General features: G+C 41.5%; 1 protein-coding gene across 1 annotated transcript; it reads right to left on the bottom strand.

Annotated features, from left to right (window-relative positions):
- Positions 1 to 22,327: 22,327 nt before the first annotated feature.
- KCNE5 (potassium voltage-gated channel subfamily E regulatory subunit 5) lies at positions 22,328 to 23,780 on the bottom strand. Its single transcript, XM_033112116.1, has one exon. It carries the CDS (start codon positions 23,622 to 23,624, stop codon positions 23,193 to 23,195), a length of 432 nt encoding a protein of 143 aa, XP_032968007.1. The 5' UTR covers positions 23,625 to 23,780; the 3' UTR covers positions 22,328 to 23,192.
- Positions 23,781 to 25,123: the final 1,343 nt, after the last annotated feature.

Here is a 25,123-nt window from a genome sequence, read left to right as displayed (position 1 = left end):
GTTGAAACAGATACCGATTCTACCTTCCAGGTTATGGCATAACACTTCTTTTTCCTGCCCACATTGAACACTCCCTCTGTAAATTCTTTTGTACTTGCAGACTATGTTTAACGATCAGCATCTTTTAAAAAATTCTGTCCCTCTTTCTAAACATCACTCCATTTTTTTTCAAAGTCTTAATAACTTTGTTGGATGTTATTATAAATTTAATAATAAATATAATTCATGTGTAGCAGATTTGATTAGAGGGCATAAAGGAAGAGTTACTGGGGATTAAAATAAAATGATTGCCAAATTTAAAACTTTAGTAGAAACATGGTCATTGCTGAAAACAAAATTAGTTTTCCAAAGGATGAACTAGATAAATTGCCCACAATATTAGAGCAATAGCACTGGGAAATTGAAATTATGACTGAAAAAATAAGAGATATACCTTGAAAACTTGATATACAAATAATAAGATTTCAGGAATGAGAAAAAAATGAACACATATAAAAGTGATAATCGAGGAAATGATAGAATAAAATTTCCCTGCACTTACAAATTCCAGAAATAAGGAGAACATTTTTACAAGCTTTCAGACAAAGAAGAGGTTTCTTTTTGTTTGATTTTGTTTACCAAAGAAAGAAGCAGACTAGAACCAGAGCTCTCATCTTCCTCAGTAAAACCAAGAAGATGATGGAATAATATCTATACACAACAGAAAAAAGAGGGCTACTATTCAATAATTTTATACTCATTCAATATGTCTGGGCAAAAGGTATTTTCAGATATTCAAGGACTTAAAATATTACTTAAAACGACTCTAATCAAATTTAAATGAAATCAAAACACAGATTTTAAGATAAGTAAAGATTTAAGGCCCAAGAAACAGTGGTTATAATATACAAGATTAAATATAAAAGATGATAATGTCACAGTTGACTGTAGTGTGTTTTAAGTAAGAGTACTTGAAACAAGATATATATATATATATACCTTTTCCCCTCAAAGGGAAAACTTATCTGAATTTATACCAATTATTACCTAATTGGTCTTCCTACATCTTGTTAGTCCTCTATAATCAATTCACTTTGCAGTAGTCAATGATCTTTGTAAACTGTGTGGTAGAATGAGGGGAACATGCCTATTGCTTAATGTTGATAGATCTAAAGAGAAACATAGCTTAAATATGATTGCTAAAAATAGAATGTAACCACTAGCAAAATAGAGGCATATTTAGAGAGCTTCTAAATTCCTTAGGGAGTGGAAAAGGGCAAATAAGGAATTTTTTTTAAAAAAAACTTGATACATCTAGCAAAAGTAAGGAAACAAGAAAAAGCGACACAAGAAGTATAACAAACAAAACATTAGGGAAAGAATGAGATCAAATATATTTGTTATCACAGTAAGTTAAGATGGGTCATGTTATCCTTTCTTCAAAAAAAAAAAAAATGAAAAGGACTCTCTCTCAATTTTAGTTTTAAAAAACACAACTACATGATATTTATAATGAATGCTCCTTTAAAAAAGAACAAAGAAAGGCTGAAAATAAAGCTATAGAAATGTCTACATTAGACAAATGCAAACAAAAATAAAACAAGAGTAGCAATATTAAAATCAGGTAAAGTGAAATTCAAGGCCAAGAGAATTAAGCAGAACAAAGATATGTTCTTGTAATGATAAAAGGCGCATTCTAGAGAGAATTTGTCATAAACCTTGTGCACTACACAACATAGCAATGAATACATAAAGAAAAATCTAGAAACACAAAAACACCTTAATAGAAAGCCACAGTACAGTGGGGAAATTTATATACCTCTTTGAATATTTAACAAATAAACGGGACAAAAATAAGCAAGGATATAAAGAATCTGAATAATACAATCAACAAGTTCAATTTAATATAAAATCAAGCCTTACCAGGTAGAAATTTATAGGATGCATTCTCCGACTAAAATAAAATAAAACAAGACATTAACAAAAAAAGATAGCTCCAAAAATTTAATATTTGGAAATGAAATACTCTTCTGAACAGTCACTGGATCAAACAGGAAATAAAAACCGAAGTTACAAATTATCTAGACATTAATTAAAGAATAGCACTTCATGAAAAATATCTATGAAATGTGGCTAGAGTTAAACCTTGAGGAAAATTTATAGCCTCAAATATTTTTGTTATTAGAAAAAGAAAGTGAAAGTAAATAAACTAAAAATTTAACTTAAAAACTAGAGAAAAGCAACATTAATTTAAAGAAAGTAGAATGATTTAATAAAGGTAGAAGCTAAAATTAAAGAAATAGAAACTACCACCACCACACAACCTCCACTACAACCCCCACAAACAGAGAAATACAAAGGAGAATGCATAAAACAAAAATCAAAAGATCTACAAAATAATCCACCTCCTTCAGCTGCCTAATTTTTTTAAAGAACAAAGATTAAAATATACACTATTAGGATGAAAAATGAGATATAACCACTTAAAAAAAACTTTGAAATAATTTTACGACAAAAAATAAAAGCAACTTTGTCAACAACTTTGAAAATCTAAAGAAAATGAACAGATTTCTAGCAAGACATAGACTATCATAATTAACTTAAGAAGTGGTAGGAAATCTGCACAGACTAGTAACCATAGGAGGAAGAAATAGAAAATTTCTGATTTCCATCTGCCCTTCAAAAAAAAAAAATTGTGTGTTATTCAAACTGTCCCAGTTTTATATAGAGCACCCCACCTTATTCTACACATGACCTTTCAAACAATGTAGTGACAGAATACAACAAAGAGAAAACTATACACCACTTTTATTTATAAATATAGATGCAAAATATTTTAATAAAATATTAGCAAATATTTTCTAGCAGAGTAGTAAGAAAGTTAATTTTCTCTGATTAAGCAGGATTTACTTGAGGAATGCAAATATAGTTAAATTAGGCAATCTATCAATATAATTCATTACATCAAAAATTAGAGATGAAGGGTAACCGATTAGCTCAGTTGGTTGGAGCGTGGTGCTGGTAGCACCAAGGTTGCCAGTTCAATCCCTGCTGCACCCTCCTTAAAAGAAAAAAAAAATAGAGATGAATGTTATATAATTGTATCAAAAGGTAATGAAACTGAATTTGATATAACTCAGCAGGCAGGGTAATAATAAAACTTTTAAAAACAAATTTAGAAGGAAGCCATCTCAAGCTAATAGACTGTTTACCAAAATCCAATGAATACTATGGGAAATACTGAGAAAAAGAGGTAAATCAAAGCCTTAGGCTCCTCCAAGCTTGCCTGAGAAAGACCTTGGTCTCTACACCACTGAAACAAAGTTAAGATAAATGGAAATGTTGTGTCTGTCTTGGTATTTGTATGGAACTGCCCCTGGGTTTGACCATCTGTGTTTGCTTGCAGGCCTCAGGTCTTCATGGTTTGAACTAAACATATGATAAAGCAGACATTGTTTTTCACTGAGAAAGAATATGCTTTGGCTAGATAACTGGTATCAAATTGTTAAACTGTTGCCTTGTGCCATACTTAAAATAAATTCCGGATGGAATAAAGATTTAAATTTTCACATGCAAAGCTTGAAGAAACTAAAAATAATATTTTTATAACTACAGAGTGGGAGAGGCCTTCTTAAGCAAGGCAGGAAACTTAGAAACCATAAAGATTGACAAATTTGACATCATAAGTTAAAACCTCCTGTGGGGCAAAAGACTCTGTAAAAACCCCACTGAGAGAAAACATCTGCAATTAAAGTAAAAAATATATATATGAGTAGCCCTATAATATAATGAATTCCAAAAATCATCTACGAAAAAGCCAACAACCTAAAGATTATGGCAAAGGTTGGGAATAGGCAAATCACAGAAGTAGACATACAGAGAATAAGCATATGAGAAGTTACCAACCTCATAAGATGTCAAGAATACATAATATTATAAATAATGGGGTAGCATTTTTTTTTACCCCTCGGACTGGCACCATTTTAAACATTGATAATATTCAGTACTGGCAAGAATATGAGGAAAAGGCAACTCTCTTACTCTAGTAGAGTCTCTTATCTCTAGAAGAGTGAGTTGCTACAACCATTTTGGGAGATAATGCGGTATTAACTATCAAAAAATATAAATTTACAAATCTTTGATCTGGCAATACCTCTTCCAGAAATTTATCCTAATATGCTATTTTTACAAGTTAGCAGAGACCTATGCTCAAGGATGTTCACTACTACAGTTGGAACTTTACAGTTCCAACTACAGTTGGAAGTGGCAAAATAAACAAAGGAAAACAATGTGAAGGCCCATCAAAATGGTCATGGTTTAGTAAGTAAAAGGTCAGTCATATACTGGAATACTGAAATGATAAACTAGATCACGAGTTATAGCTCTATATCTGTTGGCCAACAGAGTTGTCCATGGTGTATTGTTGTTTTTGTTGTTGTTTTTTAAAAAGTTGGAGAGTATGGTGCATAGTATGATGCTATTTTTATTTTAAAATAGGTGGCAGAAGGGGCCATATACCCATGTGCATATATATAAGTGCTTGAGTAAGACTCAGAGGATGATCTGCCCACACTCACATACAGTCCCATCCTCCTCTGAATTCTACTCAGTGCAGTTCATGAAACGTTTTTGAATAACAAGCTACCACTGAACATTTACATGTTAAATGTGTCCTTGTCTAGCAAACCAAAATGCTTCACTTCTGTGGCTATCCTGGAATATTTATTAAAGGAATATGTAATAAGCCACAGTGCTCAAACAGACGACATCTACAATTTTGGCAAGGTCTTCAAGTTTGAAGACCGCCTGTATCAAAACTTAAACCACATTGTGTGTGTGTGTGTGTGTGTGTGTGTGTGTGTGTGTGTGTGTGTTAGCATACTCATGGAGAAAAGTGTGAAAGGCACACAACAAACTGTTAATATTTGTTGTACTCCAGAGATTGTATAAGAAGGGGCAGTTTTTATTCCGAGTACATCTTTGAATTGATTGCTAACAAGTATGTAATCTAAAAAAGCACTTAGCAAAAAGAAATTCAGGAAGGAGAAAAAGAAAGAGCAAGCAAACAAGCAAGCAAATGAAAGAAAAAAAGAGGAAAAAGAGAAAAGAAGAAAAGTCAAGGAAAGGAAAGGAAAAGAAAGGAGTGGTAGATAAAGACTCGTTTGCAGGGCACAGGGAGCCGGGCCTGGAGGTCAGGCGCAGCCCGGGAGCGGCTAATCCCTGCGCTTCTGCGCCAGCTGCATGCAGCAGCCGAGACTGGCGGGCGCTCCAGTAATGCGCGAAGAAGCAGGATCTCACGTAGTAAATTTCTGAAGCCGCACCTAAGGGAAGGAGAGCAATGCATGCAGATAGGAGCGGCTGCTGCAGAAAGCAGAGCGGAAAAGATAGACGGGTGGAGTCAGCCGCCTGCGCTCGGGAGCGGGTTCCCCAGAGACGCCCCTGTGGACACTCCCTCCGCACTCCTTGTAGGCAAGGGCCACCCACCCCTTGAGCCATTAAGCTCAAATGCGGCAAGTACCTCTTGTCACAAGAGGATGAGAATCTGGAGGAGGAGGAGGTGAGGAAGCGCAGATGATCGCAGAGGACTGGAGCCGGACGGAGACAAACCAACTATTCCCATTCCGCCTCACACTGCGCCCTGCCCTTTAAAGGAGAGCAGGTGAAAGGCTCCTCTCTCTATGCCCTGGGGATGGACAGACCCATGGGACTAGGGATGGGAGGAATACTCGGGAACAGGGGGAGGCCTGACTTTGAGAAGGAAGAGTGCGGGGCTGAAGAGTCAGCTAGGAACTCAGCCCCTTCATCCTGCGAATCCTGACCAACTACCTTGAGGTGTTTCACAGGAAGGAAGAAGTTGAGCACCCAGGCCCTGGATTCAGATCCCAACTCTGCTGCTTGCTAACTGTGACATTGGTCAAGTTACTTGACTTTTCTGGGATTCAGTGTCTTATTTGTAAAATAGGGACAATAATATTACTACCCCTCCAACAGGGTATTGAGGAAGGAGAGAAAAGAGATTAAAGATGATAATGTATATGAAGTATATAGCGCCTGGGAAAATTTAAGTACTCAATAAATCTTGGTTATTATTAGAACATTAATTAATGTGTCATTTGTGTGCAGAGCCCTAGACCAGGTGCTGAGCCTTAATAGCCACAGAGGCTCCTTCCAGCATCTCCAACCCCTCCCCATCTCTTCTTCCTGCCTCTATCAGTGCCAGATCTAAAATTCTATCCTGCCTTGGAGTGTCTCCAGCTGGTTGCTCATTTTCCAACAGCCCGCTGTGCCCCCTCCCCAACACATTCCCTTGGGGCACACCTTCACTTGGAGAGTGAAGCAAGCTTGTGCGTGCACACACCCAAGCTTCCTCTCTTCCAAGTCTCTGTGGAAAGGAGGACAGGTGGAGGGGTTTGGGGGAGACAGTCTTAAGCCACAGACAGAAACCTAGAGAAAACCAAGAAAGGATGTGGAGCCCAGCTTGTGAAGCCTTTAGGGGGTGCTCAAGGCAGCCAGCAAATACTTAAGGTTGGCTTTTTTCCTCAAGCATCTGCAGTTGCTGGGTGTAACCCTAGCCTCCTTCCTCTGTGAAATGTGTGAATGTGCTATGGCCAAGCATTCCGCGTATTGATTCTCTCACATTTCACTGACTTGATCCCTCTCTGCCCCCATTAACCCCGCATAATGAGCACTTGCTCTTTCGAACCCAGGTCGACCCCCACAGATGTTCAAGTGTAATGATGGTTAACCAGCCATCCCACGCTCCCCATCTCTGTTCAGAATATGCTATTCTATAGATGAAAATGTAGGGTGTAAGGAAGAAACCGAGGATTATTTCTTTGAACCTGCACTGATTTTGCCAAAGTATAAATATGATGTTGCAGAATATGTCCAAATGTTCCCAAAATAGACCCAGTGCTGAGGCTGTGCTCATGCCTAAGCATTCCCAGAACTGGTTTCACTATCCAACTTCAAGTCTCTATGGAAGCAGAAGGTGGTGAGGAATTCTCACTTCATGTGGTGCTGAGTAGTCAATCCTCCAAGTTTAGAAAAGCTCTTGATTTAGGAGACATTTGTTATGGAAAGATCTCAGTCCCCTTTGGCGAATCTTTCCCCCCCATTTTTCTCTCCCCTCCCCAGCCTCTTCTCAGGCAGGTTATAACCACTGCAAGGATGTGCCTGCATGTGCTCAGCCTGGACCACTCTGAGCGGCCATAATGTTTCACATTCTCATTTATTTTTTCCAAGTTGCTCAAAGTAGACATGCTTCTTTTTAGTCACTTATCATCAGCCACCTCACTCCTCATCACCATCATGCCTTTCAAATATGTATCTTTATTAAGTCTGATTACAATTAAACATGATTATGCAGAAGTTACAGAACCACAGCCTAACAGTGAAGCACATCAAACAAGTCTAATTTGAGGGACATTCTATGACATACTGTACCAGTACTCCTCAAAACTGTCAAGATCATCAAAAGTCAGGAAAGCCTGTTAAACTGTCACAACCCAGAGGAACCAAAAGAAATATAATAGCTAAACATAATGTGATTCTCTGGATGGCATCCTAAATAAGAAAAAAAGACACTAGGGAAAAACTAGTGCAATCGGGATAAAGTGTGGACTTCAGTTAATAATGATGTGTTAATATTGGTTAATTAATTGTGACAAATATATCATAGTGATGTAAGATGTTAACAATAGGGGGAACTAGGTATGCAGGTATATGAGAGCTCTGCACTACCTTTGCTATTTTTCTGTAAATTTTTAAATATTCTAAAATTAAAAGTTTATTTAAATATTTTCAAAGCTACAGAAGGAAGTAGGGTGGAGACTGACTAGGGTGGGCACAAGGGAACTTTTTGGGGTGATGATAATGTTCTATGTCTTGGAACAGATTTGGGTTGCACAGGTACCTGATTTTGCTGTGTATAATGCACACATTTTTGTCCAAATTCGTGAGAGAAAAATAAGGATGCACATTATACATGGGTGATACTAATTCCGTATCTGTATAAATGTTTTCAATTCTTTTATTTATGCTTATGAGTTAAAAGTGTAACTCTAGAAATCAATAATGATATCCGTATGCAAAACAATTCCCTGGAATACGATAGTCAGTTTTTTTTTAATTTACAATGAACTTGCAAGGACGAAGAGTTCTTGGCCTTCTATGATGCATAAATATCATAAATTTGTTACCGGTACATAAAATTTGTTGTACTTTGTATCTATCTGTTCTTGTGTTTTGTAATTATTTGTTACATAAAATTTCTTGTACTATAATATCTTTAAAAAATAAATGCTAAAATTCCTTTATAATACAAAAAAAGTAGCTAAATGTAAACAAATAAAAATTTGAATTAACAACAAAAGAACAAGACAAACAAGTGAGAAACAAAAACTCATAGACACAGACAATAGTTTAGTGGTTACCAGAGGGTAAAGAGGGAGGGGGTGGTAGATGAGGGTAAAGGGGATCAAATATATGGTGATGGAAGAACTGACTCTGGGTGGTAAACATAAAGTGGGATTTATAGATGATGTAACACAGAATTGTACACCTGAAATCTATGTAACTTTACTAACAATTGTCACCCCAATAAACTTTAATTTTTAAAAAAAAATAAATGAAAGGTTTTTTTTGCCCTGAAAATTTGGGCCAAAAACGTGGGTGCGCATTATACATGGCAAAATACGGTATGTCCATTTGTCACAACCTGTTGAATCACTTGCTTAAGATTTGTGGAGGGAAGGTCAGGTGGCTCAGTTGGTTAGAGGGCAACGGGGCTGCCGGTTCGATTCCCACATGAGCCAGCGAGCTGCGCCCTCTGCAACTAGAATGAAGTCAATGAGCTGCCATTCAGCTCCCAGCTCCCGGGTGGCCAGATGGCTCAGTTGGTTGGAGTGCGTCCTCTCAACCTCAAGGTTGCCGGTTTCCCGCAAGGGATGGTGAGCTGCGCCCCCTGCCACTAACAACGGCAACTGGACCTGGAGCTGAGCTGCGCCCTCCACAACTAAGATTGAAAGGACAGAAACTTGACTTGGAAAAGTCCTGGAAGTACCCACTGTTCCCCAATAAAGTCCTGTTCCCCTTCTCCAATAAAATCTTAAAAAAAAAAGAAGAAAGAAATAGCAGAGTGAGCATATTGTTAAAAAAAAAGAAAGATTTGTGCAATTTATCGCATGTAAATTTTAATCACAAAGGGGAAGAAAACTAAATAAATATTGAAATCCAGTAAATAATATGTATGCTGAAGTATTTTGGGGAAAGTGTACTGATGTGAGCAACTTACTTTGAAGTTAACATGAAATACTTTTAAATATAAGGAGAATTGAAGGTCCAGATAGAAGGATAATTGGAGAGATATGTGATAAAGCACGTAAGGTAAAATGTTAATGAAAGAACCTAAGAGGTGAAAATACAGGTGTTTACCATACAAGTGTTTCTAATTTTTTATGTGTTTAATTTTTTTTCATGATGCAATATTGGGAAAAAATTGCAGACAGATGTAAAGTAGAAAGTCCTTATAATCTGCCCATCCTAGGAATAACCACTGTGAAATTTGTTATATATTCCTCCACATATTTTTCTACTATACACATACGTTTTTAAATGGGATACAAATATACACACATAGTTCTGCACTCAATGTTTTCATTTAATCATTTATCTTGGGTGTTTTCCCATGCATTATTTTTAATGTGGCTGCATAATATTATATCACGTGTTTTACACAATAATTGATTTTCTTTTGAAGGAAATTTTAGTTGTGTGCAAGGGTTGTTGTTGGCTTATTATATCATTATACATATATCTTTGTGTACTTGTGTGGGTAGATCTGTGGAATAAATTGTTAAAAATGTAATTCCTAGGTGCAAATGTTGTGCTAGTTTGCACTTCCACCAACAGTACATGAAATTTTTGTGTCCCCACATCTCTACAACACTAATTATTACTGATTTGTTTTTGTAAATCTGATAGGTGAAAAATATAAGTAATTATTGTTTGTTTTAATTTTAATTTCTATATTAGTGAGTTTGAACATCTTTTCTATGTTTATGGCTTTTTGTAGTTGTTCTTCTCATTCTTTTTGCCTGTTTTTCTACTTTCTTTTTGATTTGTAAGAGCTCTTTGGATAGTAAGCTTATTGTAGGATTTGTGTTGCAAATATTTTCTCTTTTTTTCAGTTTTCCCACAGTTTATCTTTCAAAGTGTTTATGGTGGAGCTATTTTTCTATACACAGCTGGGCTGCCTGTCCCACACTATACAGTCACGCCTACCAATCTCAACTGGGTCCTTCCTGCTGCCCCACAATATTTTGTGTTTCCTAATTAACTCATTTAAACCTTCTCCACAATGACAATTTCAAATATTCTTTACTTTTCTCAAACCTCTGATCATCATCTTTCATCCCCCACCCCCTCATTTCACAGAGAGATAGAAACTGTCAAGTGGGAATGCTGAAGTTGCTGCACCATCACTCTTAAGTTGTCTAACTAAGTAGGTCCCGATCTGGTGCTTCCTCCCTCCTCCTGTCACAAAGGAAAAAGGAGGTCCCACCATTTACCTTTCACTTACTCCAGGACCTAGCTCCAGCTATTATCCCCTTCTCTTTCCTGTATCTTCGCCTTCTCCCTGTCTACTGACTCTCCTCTCAGTATCGAAATATGCTCAAGCCTCTCCCTTCTTAAGAAATAGAAGCAAAGGCAAATACCTGTCTTCAACCCTAAGTCCTCTTCCAACTTGCTCCTTTCAATTATGCAACTGTGAAAACAAAGACAGAGACCCTCCCTTGGAGTGGAGATGTCTAAGATGCTGTGTGTGTGGTGTCAAGTTTCTTGAAGGTAAGAGGAAAACGTTGCTTGCGGTAAGGGAAAGGAGTCTGCTTTGGGGGAAAATGGGTATTTAGCTGAGCAAAGCGGAGACTGACTTGGGAGGCTGGCTGGGCTGTTGGTCCCCTTCTGACCACTGCGATGGGTTTAGTCCCCTCTGGTGAGAAGAATGGTCAGAAACCAGTGAGACTTTTTAAGCTACTGTGTGAGCACTGAGGTTCAGAGGCTGATGGAGCAACTCATTAGTGACTTTATGAGACTATAGGCAGAAGCAGGTCTAGATTTGGACTCCATTAACCCAATGTGAAAGAGAATTAGGGAAAGGATGTCTTATCTCGCCTCTGTGCAACTCAGCATTCCAGTGGCTCCCAAAAGAGCACGTGGTGCCAGACAGGCCCCTAGGCACGGACACCAGCATGCTTCTGATGGCCACCCATCAGAATAGCAGATGTGGACAGTGGGTTCTGGAGTAGAAGTTCAAAAACCAAGAGGTGACAGAGTAGTTTAAAGGCACAAGGGAGGCATCACTTTGGGGGATTCTCAGAAATAAGTGGAGGACTCTCTGAGAGGGTCAAGTTCCAACCTGGGGCAGCTGAGGGATGGGGAAGAGAAACAAACATAGTAATTCTAAATGTGACCCAGAATCACAGGCTGGAGGGGCTGGGAGGCCTTTGGGTCACAGGACCAAGCCCCATCATTCAGAGAGTCTCAAAAGACAGAATACACATTACATTAGGAATTCAGGGCTCTACCTCTTGGACACATCCTTTCTTCTTTCCCAAAGGATGACAAGGGTGTATTGAAGACAGGGCCCCAGCAGCCTGTGGATGAGCCTTTCTGCTCCCCAAAGGAATGAACAAGATGAGAAGTAAGTTCTGTCACAAAGTATTTGGATTGGGTGTGGGCTTGGAGGAGAAATATTGCTTTCCCACAGATAGATGAGAGCAAGCTTGTTTCACTGAACCCTGGGACTCCCTTCTGATCGGCTGACAAGGCTCAATGGCAGGCTTCCCTGAATCTACTACAGAAACTGCTTGTTCCCACATCTCCTCTTCCAGACATTTTGCTTGAATTCCAGTTCTTTGCTGAAATAGACTCCCCCTTAGGAAAGCTCTAGTCAATGTCACCAGACATGCACAGGAAGCAATTTCAGCCATGGGATAGAGGCCTTTCCAACAGGCGAACATCTCTGAGACTAACCTAGGTGAGAGAACAGGAAGGATTATAATTGTAGGTGGTCACTCCAAAGACTCAATGGAAAGGAACAGAAGAACAAAGACAAGGGACATAAAGAAACTGGGGTGGTGTAGAGAGGGAAAATGCAAAGAAGCGTAGCATCCCTTTCTATATTAGTTGCTTTTGGTTGGAGGCTCCTAGGAGCCAGGGCCTGCCTACATGTTGCTCAGAGAGCACTCAGTCAGCACTTGCTTTATGTAGCTCAGTAAGGCAGGCATCATAGTCAGTTGCCAGCCCCAGGAGATGAGCTTCATTAGTGCCACATATGCCTTGAGGACTAAGCAGAACTTTCCCTGGGGAAAACATGTCTCTGATAAACTCCTGTTGATCCTGAACTTGGAAATCTCAAATTGCAGTTACAAGTCTGTCTTGGCATCATAATGCACTAGAGTTTGAAGAGAAGAAGATGGCAGGAGAGATCTTTTTAAAAATAAAACCAACTTTCAAGGAATGATTTGAGGTTGATGCAGAATCTAGAAATTTTTCTACAGCGTGTAGAGATACAGACCTGAAAAATAGATGTGTCTGACCTCTGAGATCTTGCAAGATCCTTAAGTACATTCCAAATCCTGAAAGAAAAATTCAGTAACGTTTAGGAGAGTTGGGGTATTGTGTGTGTTCCACCATATTCCCCTTTTATAAAAACATGTAATATTTGTATGGAGTTCGTGGAGGCTTTCAAACAGGGGGGAGAGAGAGAGAGAGAGAGAGAGAGAGAGAGAAAGAGAGAGAGAGAGAGAGAGAGAGAGAGAGAGAGAGAGAGAGAGAGACCATCTTGCATATGGGCAAATTCCCTTAAATACCTAATGCCAAGAAACACTAGGGTTTAATTTGTTTCTTTAGATGCTTGAAGAAACCAGGCCAGGGAATGGTCTGTGATAAGTCATTTCCGCTTCAAAGCTCTGGTTCTCCACCTAGTCACTTGCATACCGAGTTCACACAAGCTGTATCCATTTCACTGCTCAGGTAATGAATTGAAGGGCCATCTATCTCAAACTGCTATGATGATTTGTGTTTAACCTCCACGATTTGACTCAAATCTGAGGTGACACCAAAAGGATGTTTCTATTAACAGCAGTTGGTGTCTCCAGTCTAGTCATCACTGATCTCAAAGACCCTGAGATTTTCCTTCAGGCTCTGCCCTCAACCTTGCCTCTACTCTCCTAGATTCGGTATCATCCCTCCGCAGGTGAAACGGCCTCTGTGAGAGGCAGCACAGCATAATGACTATGAACACTGACCCTAAAGTCCGTCTGCCTGAGTTCCAATCACCCGTCTGTCACATGCTAGTAACTTTGGTTAGTTATTTTATACCTCTCCTTGCTCATATGTAACATGAGGGTTAATTAAGGTCATGCGTATGGACTAGTTTCTGACAAGTAGTGAACCTCTTGCCAGTGTTTGCAATGATGTAGTATGGGCCCCCGGGCCTTAACTTTCACTTGCACTCTGATCCACTCCAACTGGTTGCTTCATATCTGTCCCTGAAGGTCTCTAAGAAACTCAGCATGTCCATAATTGTCTTTGTGTCTCATCCATTTCTACCTGAGAAAGATCCCACTTTTTATTTACTCATCTCTGTTAAAGAGCACCATTATTCTGATCAGCATGCCCTCTAAACCTAATGAGCTAGACCTACCCCTCTCACTCACCATCAATAGTCTATCAGTTATATAGCCCTGCCAGGGCTTCCTTTTCAAATTCTCTAATCTGGGTGACAAAAGTGTTCTGAAATTGATAATGATGATAGTTTCACACCATGTGAATGTACTAAATGTCACTGAATTGTATACTTTAAAATGGTTGAGAGGATAAATTTATGTTAAGTGTATTTTACCACAATTAAAAAAAAAACAAAAAGCAATAAAAACTTATCCATGTCTCTTCACCTCCATAGCGACCTCCGGAGTCCAGGCCACTGCCATCTCCCCTGGAATACTATCATAACCTTCTAACTAGTTTTTATGCTTCCGTTTTTACTTACCTCCAGAAGTAGTGATCCCAGTAGGGCTGAGGGTGGAGCCTGGGACTCTGCCCTATTGACAAGCACCCCACGGAGAGCTTAGTAAAGTTTGGGAATCACTGCCACTGCCTACAGGATGGCTGGCAAGATCCTTCATGTCTTCCCCTAGTGTGTCTCTCTTTCCCTTTATTTTACTTTTTCCTATAGTTGTTTTATATTTTGGCCAAAGATGACAACTGGCCATGAACTAAGGAGAAGGATTAAGAGAACCATCTGAACTTCAAGGAGAGAGAACAAGAAAGAGAGAGTGTAGAAAGGGCGAGTTTTGAATTTAGATCTTAGCTCAAATCCGAGCTTCATTTACTAACTATATGGGCCAAAGTAAATTACTTAACCTTTCTGATCCCCAGTGTCTTTATCTGTTTGTTGTTGTTTTTTTTAATAACATTATCCTGCAAACTGGCTATGGAGATTAAATTAGATAACACCTGCCAAGTGCTTAGTATTTGCAATACTTTTATTTAAAAATGAGTTTTTAAGCTTAGGAGAAAAAGAAATTATACATGTTAAAGACATAGTTTTTCAATAGAAATCGGAGCTGTTTGCTCAGTGCTTAGCCCAGCGTGTGGTCCATATCGAGAGCTAAGTACATTTTTTTGCTGCTGTTGTTATTATTAATATCATTAACATTGAGTCTAGGATCAAGCACACCGGCAGAGAGCTTAACCTTGGCAAGGTGAAGGAGCACGTCCTCCTGAGAGCTGGAAATGTTTGAGATGGCCATGTGGAGCCATCAGATGGAAGCCAAAGAAGCTCCTGTCAGTTGGCCTCAATCTTCTCAGTAATGAAGGAGGTGAGGTCATCTCCTGAGAATGAAGGGGAAGGATGAGGCTGGGGGCTTGAGTAGAGGGCAGGAAGTTTGGAGCAGCTGCTGTAGGGAATGTGATAGGGAGTCAGCAAGCAAGGAATGAATGGATTGTTGAACAGCCAGAAGGGCCAGCTTAGGGTAGAGCATGCATTGGCAGCACACCAAATGAGCAGTGTTTCTCCAACAAGCCAAGAGTAGAAACAGTCACCTTCAAGGGGTCACCCAGGGCTGTAGATTGGAAAGGCAAAAAGAGGGCAAAAGTTCGGGTGGTGAAGGATTCTAGGGTGAGCACAAGAACAGCGGAAATGTTCACGGACTTTTCCAAGGAAACTTGGTGGTGGACATGTTCATTAACTTGATTTTGGTGATGATTTCATAGGTGTATACATAGGTCAAAATCGATCATTACATATTTTAAATGTGTGAACTTTCTTATGTTAACTATACCTCAAAAAAGTTATAAAAATAAATTACATTTTTTGAATTGGCTTAAAAATTCCTGCCATCATGGAACTTACAGCCTACATGGGAAAGACTGACAATAAACTACTAAGTAAACAGACAGGACATCTTTAGACAGTGCTTCTGCTGTGACGTTAAAATGGGTAATGGGATAGATAATAGGGTTGGGGCAGGGAGCAAGGAGCAACTATAGATAGGATGGTCAAGGAAGGCCTCTTGGTAAGTGGCATTTGAACTGAGACCTGAATGATGAGAAGGAAACAGCCATGAGAAAATGTGGAGGAAGAATATTCCAGGCAGAGGAAACAGAACGTGCAAAGGCTGTTAGGCAGGAAAGAGCTTGATGTGTTCAAGGAACAGCAAGAAGATTAGTGTAACTTGAGTTTAGTGAGCAAGAGGGAAGAGTATCAGGAGATGAGATTTAGAGAAGTTGGTAAGGGTCAGATCACGTGGGGCCTTACAGACCATAGTAAGGAGTTGGGATTGTATTCTAATTGTATGGGTAATCCAATGGAAGGCCTTAGGTAGAGATGGGCCATGATCTGCTTTATGCTTTGATATTGCTCTGGCTATTGTGTAAATAACTGACTGCAGGGGGGACCAGGGTAAAGGAAAGGAGACCAGTTAGAAAGTGTTATGTTAGTCCAGGTAAGAAATGATGGGGGTATATCTAGGGTGGTAGAAGTGGAGATCATGAGAAGTGGTCATATGTAGAACCCATTTTGGACGTAGAGCAAAAGGACTTGGCTCCTAAATTGAATGTGGAAAGGTGAGGGAAAGAGCAGAATCAATACGACACCTATTTTCCCCTAACCATTTACAAAAAAAAAAATGGAGAACATTAATGTGTTAATGCCCTCCAGTCAATGACCAGCAGGAACAAACCTGTAGTTGAACAAGTTAGATATATTACTCATGGCAGCAAGGGAGATTTCACACCATGGAGAACCATGGGTGTCTAAGTAACAGGTGTTAGAAAGGACTTATTGGATTGGACCTTACATTAGGTGATTTTGAGGATCTGAGGAAGCAAGTGTTCACTCTGGATTGGATGCTGTTAGGAAGTGAGGGTAATTCTATGATTGGGTATCTTAATAAATCTTATGTAGAATAAAGGAAAGCTAGAGGGAGACTAAAGCTGAATGGATAGAAAAGTAGCAGTCATCAGATTAGCTGGGGAAGGTGGATGTTTGGTATTTTGTGAGTTTCACAGTAACCTGGTTTTTGTTGTACTTAGATAACATTATTAAACGGTCTTTGTCTCACTCCATCATAGTCACAGAGACATTTCTCGTCCTTGGACTAGTCTGGTGTTGGTGTTCTATGAATAGTTTATATCCAACAGGAGATTAACATGGCATATCTGTAAATACAAGGCCAGTTTTACAATCAACAGTGAGGCCTATATATAAATCTCAAACCAATTCCCAGATGGCAGGGGTGGCTTTTACTTTGTCAAGTTGAAGAGCAAATTTGGGGGGAAGAGACTCAACAGCTCTGATTTGAACATGTTAACTTTGAGACAGGTTTAGATATCCAAGTAGAGATGTTAGGTATGCAGTCAGATATGCAAGTCTGGAGCTCAGAGTAGGGGTTTCAGGAATTAAACATGGGGATCACCATTGTAAAGATGGTATTTATATATGAAGATGATATTTTGCATGTTGGGACTAGTCAGCATTACCAAGGCAGAAACAATAGATAGAGTAGAAAAGAGGTCCCAGAATGGATCCCTGGGCAATTCAACATTGAAAAGTTGAGGAGGTGTGGAGGAACCAGCAAAGGAGACTATGAAGAAAAAGAGTAAAGAAGGAGGCAAACCAGGAGACTGAGGTGTTATGGAAGTCAAGAGAAAAGTTTCAAGGAAGGAGTGATCACTTGTGTTAAATATTGCTAAGTAGTCGTAGAAAATGACGACTGAGAATTGAGCATTAGATTTGGCAACATGTAGGTCATTGGTGACCATGACAAAGCAGTTTCCTTAATGTGGTGTAGGCGACAACCCTATTGCAATGAATTGAGGCAAGATTGGAAGCTATCATTACTGAACAGTTACCCCGAGCCAGGTAATATGTTAACTATTCAATCTTCACAACAACCGTGGGAGGTAGGTACTATTTCTTACATCTGTTTTACAGACAGGAAAAGACTTGGAGAAGGTTAAGTAATTTTCCTGCTGTTACCCAGCTAACGAAAGACAGGCCACAGATTTGGACCCAGGCGGTCTGGCTCTAGAGCCCATGCCCTGTGTACTACACTATTCTGCTTTAGTGGCTGATGGAGAAAGTCAAAAGGTGGAAGCTTTTGAACTGACCAGCCCCCTGAATTTGCTAGAGGAAAAGCCCAAACTTCCAATGGATGGTGCCAGTTACTTGGGACATGGGATGGAGACTAACCCAGCTGATTCCAGAACAGCCTCTTCCAAGCAGGGCTTCTCGTTTGGATATGGCCTTGCTTTGGTAGAGATGTATAGGGAGATGGCAGGAAAATGATAAGAATTCCATCCTTACAGTCCTCAGGGGATCCATCCTGATATTTCTTCCCTCCTTCACCTCAACCATTCCCCTCTGGTGTCCTGTTTGCTAAGTTAGCCTTCCCATGGACAGAGGCTTAACTGGGGAGAAGGCCAAGGGCTTCTCTTCCCTTCTGCCTGTCCCGGTTATACCTACCTTCACCCCTCATCCCACCCTCCATCCTAGGATGCACATGGAAATGCAGGAGTGCTCCTAGATGGCTAAAGGTTGCAGTCACCCTTGTACCCCCAGAAGTAATGGGGATAAGGAAGAAGGCAAAGTTCTGTTCTTCAGCTTACCACAATGGTGTAGCTGCCAGAGAAGCCTTACCCATAATAGATTTGAGTCTTAGGACAAGCTCTTCTTCATACCTCTCTCCCTCACCCTGTGTCTGAAAGCCACCATTAAAAATGCATTCCTTGGATCATTGCTGGGATGAATAGCACACTAGATATAAATGAATAAGATCATTACACTCTGACAGTAAAGAAGGAACAATTTTGGAAGATTGGGACTAGCGAATGGCAGGGGGAAACTTGGAACAGGAAGGGAGAAAATGAGCTTAATACCTATCCCATAATTTTGCCAAGGGCTCGTCCCGATCACTGTGCTCCCACAGGAATGGCCCCATGAGAAGAAGAGAACAATTAACACGTCCCTCATCTCTATACTTTCTCTTCCAGGTCTGCTGGAGCTGCAACCCCTACTAGATTACACCTAGATCCTAAAAAGAACCAAGAGGATGCCCCCTGTCTTTCCAGGAACCTGAGGTGTTTTCGTGAGTAGACATCTTGTGGGTCAGGTATGTGAAAATTCAGCAAATCATACTGAAATCCAGTCATTCATGGCCACCATACTCCACACCTAGAGTTCTAAGAGACTCTGGCAGTTAGAGTACGATGTGTCTTGTAGGAAATACAGTACACCTCTCCCCTAAGCACCTTCGCCAATACGTAAACATTTCAACATATCTCTCCTTTCAGACTCCACTGAAATCCACAACTAGAGACTCTTTCCTTGGGTTTCACCTTTACATTTTACTGAGTGATCTAGTATAAAATATGAATACCCTAGAGGGAGAGTCATCTGAAGCAATGATTAAGCCCTGCTGCTTCTATGTAATGTAATTTAGCTTCTGGCCTTTTTCTGTGGTTTATAAAGTGCACTGTGGGACCACAACGTGAATGTGCTTAACACCACTAAATTGTACACTTAAAAAATCTGCTAAGATGGTAAATTTTACATTGTGTATATTTTACCACAATTTTTAAAAATGTGTCTGAGATATCCCCATCCACTCTGACTGCACTCTTTTCAGTAGAAGTAACTGAGGCCACCAAGACCCTGCTTTCCTTCAAATCACAGGTGATGGGGGATTGGTGGGTTTACCCAGTCCCATGTTCTGAGATCTCGCACAGAAACAAGAGTTGCCTTAATCACATTATTTGTCTTCCTGGACAGGCTATAGGTTGTGTCAAGTAACAAAAGGGGCTGAAAGGTGACTTCCCATCCAACCTCTTCTCCTAAAGCCATTTTGATGGGTGGTTCAAATTCACCTAGGGTTGACTGTTGACTAATCTAATCTATTCACCCTTGGTGGTCCTCAGTCATGCTCCCTTACCTTCACAGAACATTCTAGGTTGATCTTCCCCCTACCTCCCTCATAAAGCCAACACCCTATGATTCTTTCCCTTCATTCTCTTCTCATGCCCTCTCTCAATCCCTGACTTGTGTCTTCAAAGTCTACACTCCCGTCCTGGTGCACATTATTGTCATAGTGTTTATAAAGGTACTGTGGCCATATAGTAAAGGGGAGTAAAGTAGGATAGTAAGACAGTTATGCACAGATTCCTAGTCATCTAATATTCTGAAAATGGGGGAGATAGGCTCAGAAATCTGGGAACTAGTATCCCAGTCTCTGCAATCTTCTTTAAGCAATGAGAATAGATTCTACATAGTGAAGAATTTTTTCTTCTCCCTTCGCCCACACAACTGCCCAAGGGCACTCCCTCAACGAAGGACAATGAAAATACAAAGTTAACTCCTTATGCTTCTATAGCTGCTATATGTCCCTTAGCCCTTCCCTGTATGTTATCTCACTTGATCCTTAAATCCCTATAGCTGTGGAGATGGACAAAGAGAGGTTAAGTAGTGCACTCTGAGAAACAAAGCCCGTTAATTAGCAAAGCCAGGGCTGGATTCCAGTTCCCCCAATTCTGGTCCTGTGCTCTCTCCACGACACTACACTACAACAGAACAGTACATTTACTTTAGCCTTTAGGCAAGATTGCTTGGAAAACAGCCCAGTCCTCTTTTCTTTTTGTTGATACAAATCATGTGCAGAGCTTTGGTTTCTAAAAGAGATGGCAAATTGGAAAGGAGAAGATGGTAACTACAAACAAATGGAAGACCCCATTTATATCCCTCTAGAGAAGTAAATCAACAACACAGAATTATGTCTGTAATGGAAGAAAAGCTTCCGTTTCTTTTTGCCCTGTTAATGAGCACTTCCAGATATTGGAACTCAAAACATCTCCTAGTCCCACTTTGTTGAAAGCCTTAAGTGAAAGTAAGGAAGTATGGGTCTTCTTCTTCATTATTATTAGGAAGCAAAGATCTGAACCTGAAGCGAAACAGCATCTGCTTACACAGAATTGAGAAATAGACTGCTGGGTGGATTGAAAAAAACAATCCCTCTAATGTGTTAGAATCACATTAAGAAGAAAGGGCTAAGATTTCCCCAATGTGTGTGGTAGCTCATGCTATTCAGGAATACTTTATCAAAACTGGGGGTTGACCAAACCCCTAGTTTTTCTTTCTTCTCTCTATTTTTTGCTGAGCAGGATATGATCACTTCAGTGCTGTTGACATCTCCACTGGGTGGTAGAGGATCCAGACTTCTGGGAAACTTCATTATGCGGGACACAGTTACAACCCTGAAAATATTTGAAGAAAGAGACTGGGAGATAAAGCCAATTGCTCGTCCTAGGCCAGTTCACTTTTCTCAATGGGAGAGTTCTGTAGTTTCCCTTGCTACATGGTCTTAATGGGCACTCTAAACATCATTAAAAGATTAAAATATTTTTAAAAACAGGAATATTTTTGCAGAAGGATTTGTTTTCCACAGCTGCACAATAATGCTTATTATGGGTATTGTCCCATCTGCTACCAGGATTTTTCCTTCCTTCCTTCCTTCCCTCCCTCCCTCCTTCCTTCCTTCCTTCCTTCATTTATGGCAACACACTTTTTGTAAATGTCTATGAAAATTGTAAATTGTTTACAAAGTTTCAACACTTAAATCAGTGATTATGCTTCATTATCCAAACAGCTTTGTGTCCCCAATTATGCCAGATAAATGAGGGAATATTGCTGTACTTGAACTACATTGCTGGGGACTGGCCCCCCTCAATGCACCCAGCATGACTGAATATCTGTGCCCTCCCTCCCATCCCACTTAAGCCTCTCTGCCTGGCCTGGAGATGGCTTTCACAGCATCCTCTTTCTTCCTGTTATTGTCTGGGACTGCTGCCCAATCCCTGGTCCCTACCTGCAAGGAGCGGGGACTGTCTTAGGGCTGAAACTAGGACTGGAGAGGAGCCAGTGGGGCAAGGTCAGTATATCTTCACGGAGTAGACCCTGGGAATGAAAGTAAGTTCCTCTAACTTATTAATAGGTCCACTAAAATACAAGATGAGCTACAAGGTCGAAATCAATGTCTTGAATGAGGTTTGTGTATTATCAATGCATTTAAGTGACCCATAATATCTTTGTCCTGCTTTTACTGAGAAACCAGTTATATTTAAGCAAGTTAGCTTAATGCTAAGAGGTGATTTTACATGTGTTTGATAAAGCCCAAACAGCCATCATTAGGTATAAGCATTTAAGCCCTAAGCAGGCAAGTTTCTGATGACTTTTTGAGACAAGGAAAATAAATCAATAAACATACACCTCTAACTTTACCCATTCTTTGCTTCAAATTACTTAGTTCAAGCATCTCCCTTCTGACTTAAGATTTACACTATTTTGGTGGCTTTTAATAAGCCACTTCTTTGACAGAGTTATGAAGGTGACTTCTGAAAAATAACTTTAGTAATAGCTAATAGTGATGGGTATGAGGTGTTGTTTTTAAGTGTATCCTGAAAAACTGCAAAAGGAAAGTGACAAATCCTTAGCATTGTAATATTTGAAAGTGCTTCAGAATGAAGAAAAAGAAATAAAGCAGTTATAACTTTTGAAAGACTTGAAAAAATAACCCATTTAGCCATATATGACTTTTCTTCACCTACGATCACATATATTCTATTGGAACTAGATATGTAGATATAAATATCACCACAATCCAACCCCCAAATCTAAACATCATTTCTAAAAGCAAAAAATAGTCCTTCTCCATATAGTACTGGGTTTCAAGCCTGGGATCTTTGAGAGAAGAGTCTTAAGTTGTTGTTTAAACAACCTTTATTACCTGCCTCTGTCATTCCCCAGGTTACAGAGCAAGGGATATCTGAGCTTCATGTTCCATAGATGAAGCAGACAGCTGCCATAACAACTGAATCAATATAGGAGAGACATTTGGAGGTATTAGGGTGATATACCCAGCAATGATTACCCATGGCAAAAGATGGATGGCAAAGCTACTAAAAATCACGCAAGTTACCTTTGGGTGACAACTAGATTCAAGAACACCATACAGTTGGGGTCATAGGTCTTTCCCTCCCCTTTGTGCCCCCTCCCACTTCAGTCCCCATTGAGTCCATTCTATTCCACAGACTGGTCCTACTGTCCTGCTAGCTCCCTGCTGAAAGAGGGAGGGAGGGAAATGATGTCTGAGGTCTCTTCATTTTCTTTGTCTCTGTCCCTACCGCAACAGGAACCTGGAGCTGCTGCAGCTGGCCTGGCAGTGATGGCAAACCCATTGCTCTGCAGAGCGAGCAGTCCCTGGCAGCCTCTGGAGCAGCCGCCAGTTAGACGGCCCAGAGTTCTGATAGACTTCATTGCTTCAGTTCAATGCCAACTGTTGGACGTGTTGGATTCAGTTCCCAGAGGGCTGGAGCGTGGTGTCAGGGCTGTCTGAAGACAAGAGAGCAGAGGCAGTTTAGTGCATTTGGATGTGTGGGATGGGGGGTGGGATGGGGGGTGAGGTGGGTGGAGGGATAGGAGAGAGGAGGGAGAGGAGGGGAAAACTGGCCAGCAGTGGGTAGGTCTCCTGGCCTCTCATAACGGTCTGGGCCGCAGGTGAGGCTAACCCTGGAAGGAGAGGAAAGGAAAAGGCGGAGCAGCGCCCAGGGATAAGCGAGGTGAGGAGGGCACGAGCAAGTGAGCTGGGGCTGCGCTTCTACACCCCTTCAGTGCCCTGGGTGAGGGAGGGCAGTCTCCCGGGGGTGAACTGGCGGCGGCCCTCAGCCGGCGAGCCGGTGGCAGTCTCGGCGTCGGCGGCGGCCAGGGCGCCTCCCGCGGCCCACTGGTGCTCAGCGCAGGACTGGGACGGGTCCTCCTTGGCCTGGACGAGCTTGCGGGAGCGGGTGTAGGCCAGGATGAGGCCTCCGGCCAGGCAAGCGTAGAAGATCATGATGAGCAGGATGTAGAGATAGGCGTCGTCGCCCTTGGCGCTGGTCACCTCGCGGCCCACGAAGGGGTCAGGCACAACCCCCATGCCCATGCTCGGGCCGGGGCCGGCGCCCAGGCCACTGGCGTTGCCCCGGTGGTGCAGCTCGAGCAGCAGGCGGCTCAGGAGGTTTCGCAGCCGCTGGCTCTCACTGCAGTTCATGACTGTTGGAGAGTGACAAGGAGGCTCCAGGACGCTGCTGACCTTTCCCTCTGAGCGAGGGGAAGGAAGAGAGCGACGGCGGTGGCACCCAGCTCTCGGGCGGGCGGCGCAGTGGCTGGTGGAGCCCGCCGCCTGGGCCTCCTTATCCCCGCACCCCTGTCCCTCCTCCCTTTCCCCACCACGCCCCCTCCCGCCCCAGGCCGCCTCTTCCCAGGCTCCCGCTGTCTCGCCGCTCCGGGAAAAGGGGACAGCTGGTGGAAGGAGGAAAAGGGGACAGGGAGGGAGCGAGGCCGGGCGAGGGGCGGAGGGGGCGGGGGCTCGGAATGCGCGAGGCCCCAGGCAGCAGAGGCTGGCCAGGCACTTTGCTGGGGCCAAGCCTGGACCCTGGGCTGCGGAAGAGAATTCCTTCCAAGTTCTGGCCACCTGCCCTACAGGCCTGGCTTTGGCCCAGATACAGTATTTGGCCCCCCAAGGCAGGCCCTGCTCCAGGGTTCCATCAGCTCTTCAGCAAAGCAGCAGCTGAGATTGCTTATCCTCATCTTTCGGCAATTACTCTCATAGACAAGGACCTTGGCCTATCTTTTTAGCCCTCATTCCTTCCTCTGGCCTGAGGAGAGCATCTTATTCAGAAGATGTTGAGACCAAATTTGGTGACCGAATGGTTAGGCACTAACAAGAAGACCAAAGCAGAGTAGGACTCCCCAGTCTTCCAGAAAGGTTTCTGATAATGTACCAGCCTCCTTGGAAGTAATTCTGCTCTGATCTCCCTTCATAGTTTTAGAGGTGCCCACACATCTTAGCATGTGAGTCTACCATTCATGGTGTGACCCCATTTCCCCTGGGTAAGCCATCTTTCTAGAAATGAAACCAACTTCTTCCATTAAAAGGAGCGGAGACATTAAAAAGGCCCTTTAACCATACTTTCTAGATGTCTCAGGGTCTGAAAGGTACAGTTCTAGAAAACATGCCCTCCTTCCCCCATCTAGTTAGGCCATCACAGCTCTGTGCCTCTCAAGAGTTTGGTAAGAGATCTAGGGCCTGCTAGCTTATGGGGCAGCCATTTTTTTCTCATAGGGCATCTTCTTTTAGGGGAAAACAAGGCACTAAGACAAAGATCAATCCACAGTATGTCGAACTGGAAACAGGCTGGGCTACATAAAGAAAAAGTGCTCAAAGTGTTGATTTGTGGACAGTGAGTAGGCAAAAAATAATGAGGTAGTGCTGGCCAGGTCTGGGTGTAAGTGGTTGCCAAGAAAGAATAGAAGAAATGAAAGAAAAGTATATGCCCTTATGTACCTCTTGAAAATCAAGCTGCCTGTTCAAGACCACTCGGTCCAGGGGCCATCCAATCTGCAGGTGGCACGGTTTAAAAAGGAAGGTTTTCTGTTGCCTCTGCCGACCATCTTCTCAGGAGCTACAACTTTCAGTTGCTGGGGTGTGATTGGCACAAACTAACAATATCCAGGGTCTCAAACAGAGCTTTCCTTGCTTAACAACCT

This window comes from Rhinolophus ferrumequinum, chromosome X, assembly GCF_004115265.2.
Source record: "Rhinolophus ferrumequinum isolate MPI-CBG mRhiFer1 chromosome X, mRhiFer1_v1.p, whole genome shotgun sequence".
NCBI lineage: Eukaryota > Metazoa > Chordata > Mammalia > Chiroptera > Rhinolophidae > Rhinolophus > Rhinolophus ferrumequinum.
This window is presented reverse-complemented; position numbering and strand designations above follow the sequence as displayed.

Excerpts from the sequence above, each read along its gene's own strand:
- KCNE5 (XM_033112116.1), bottom strand. The coding sequence starts at position 23,624 with ATGAACTGCAGTGAGAGCCAGCGGCTGCGAAACCTCCTGAGCCGCCTG.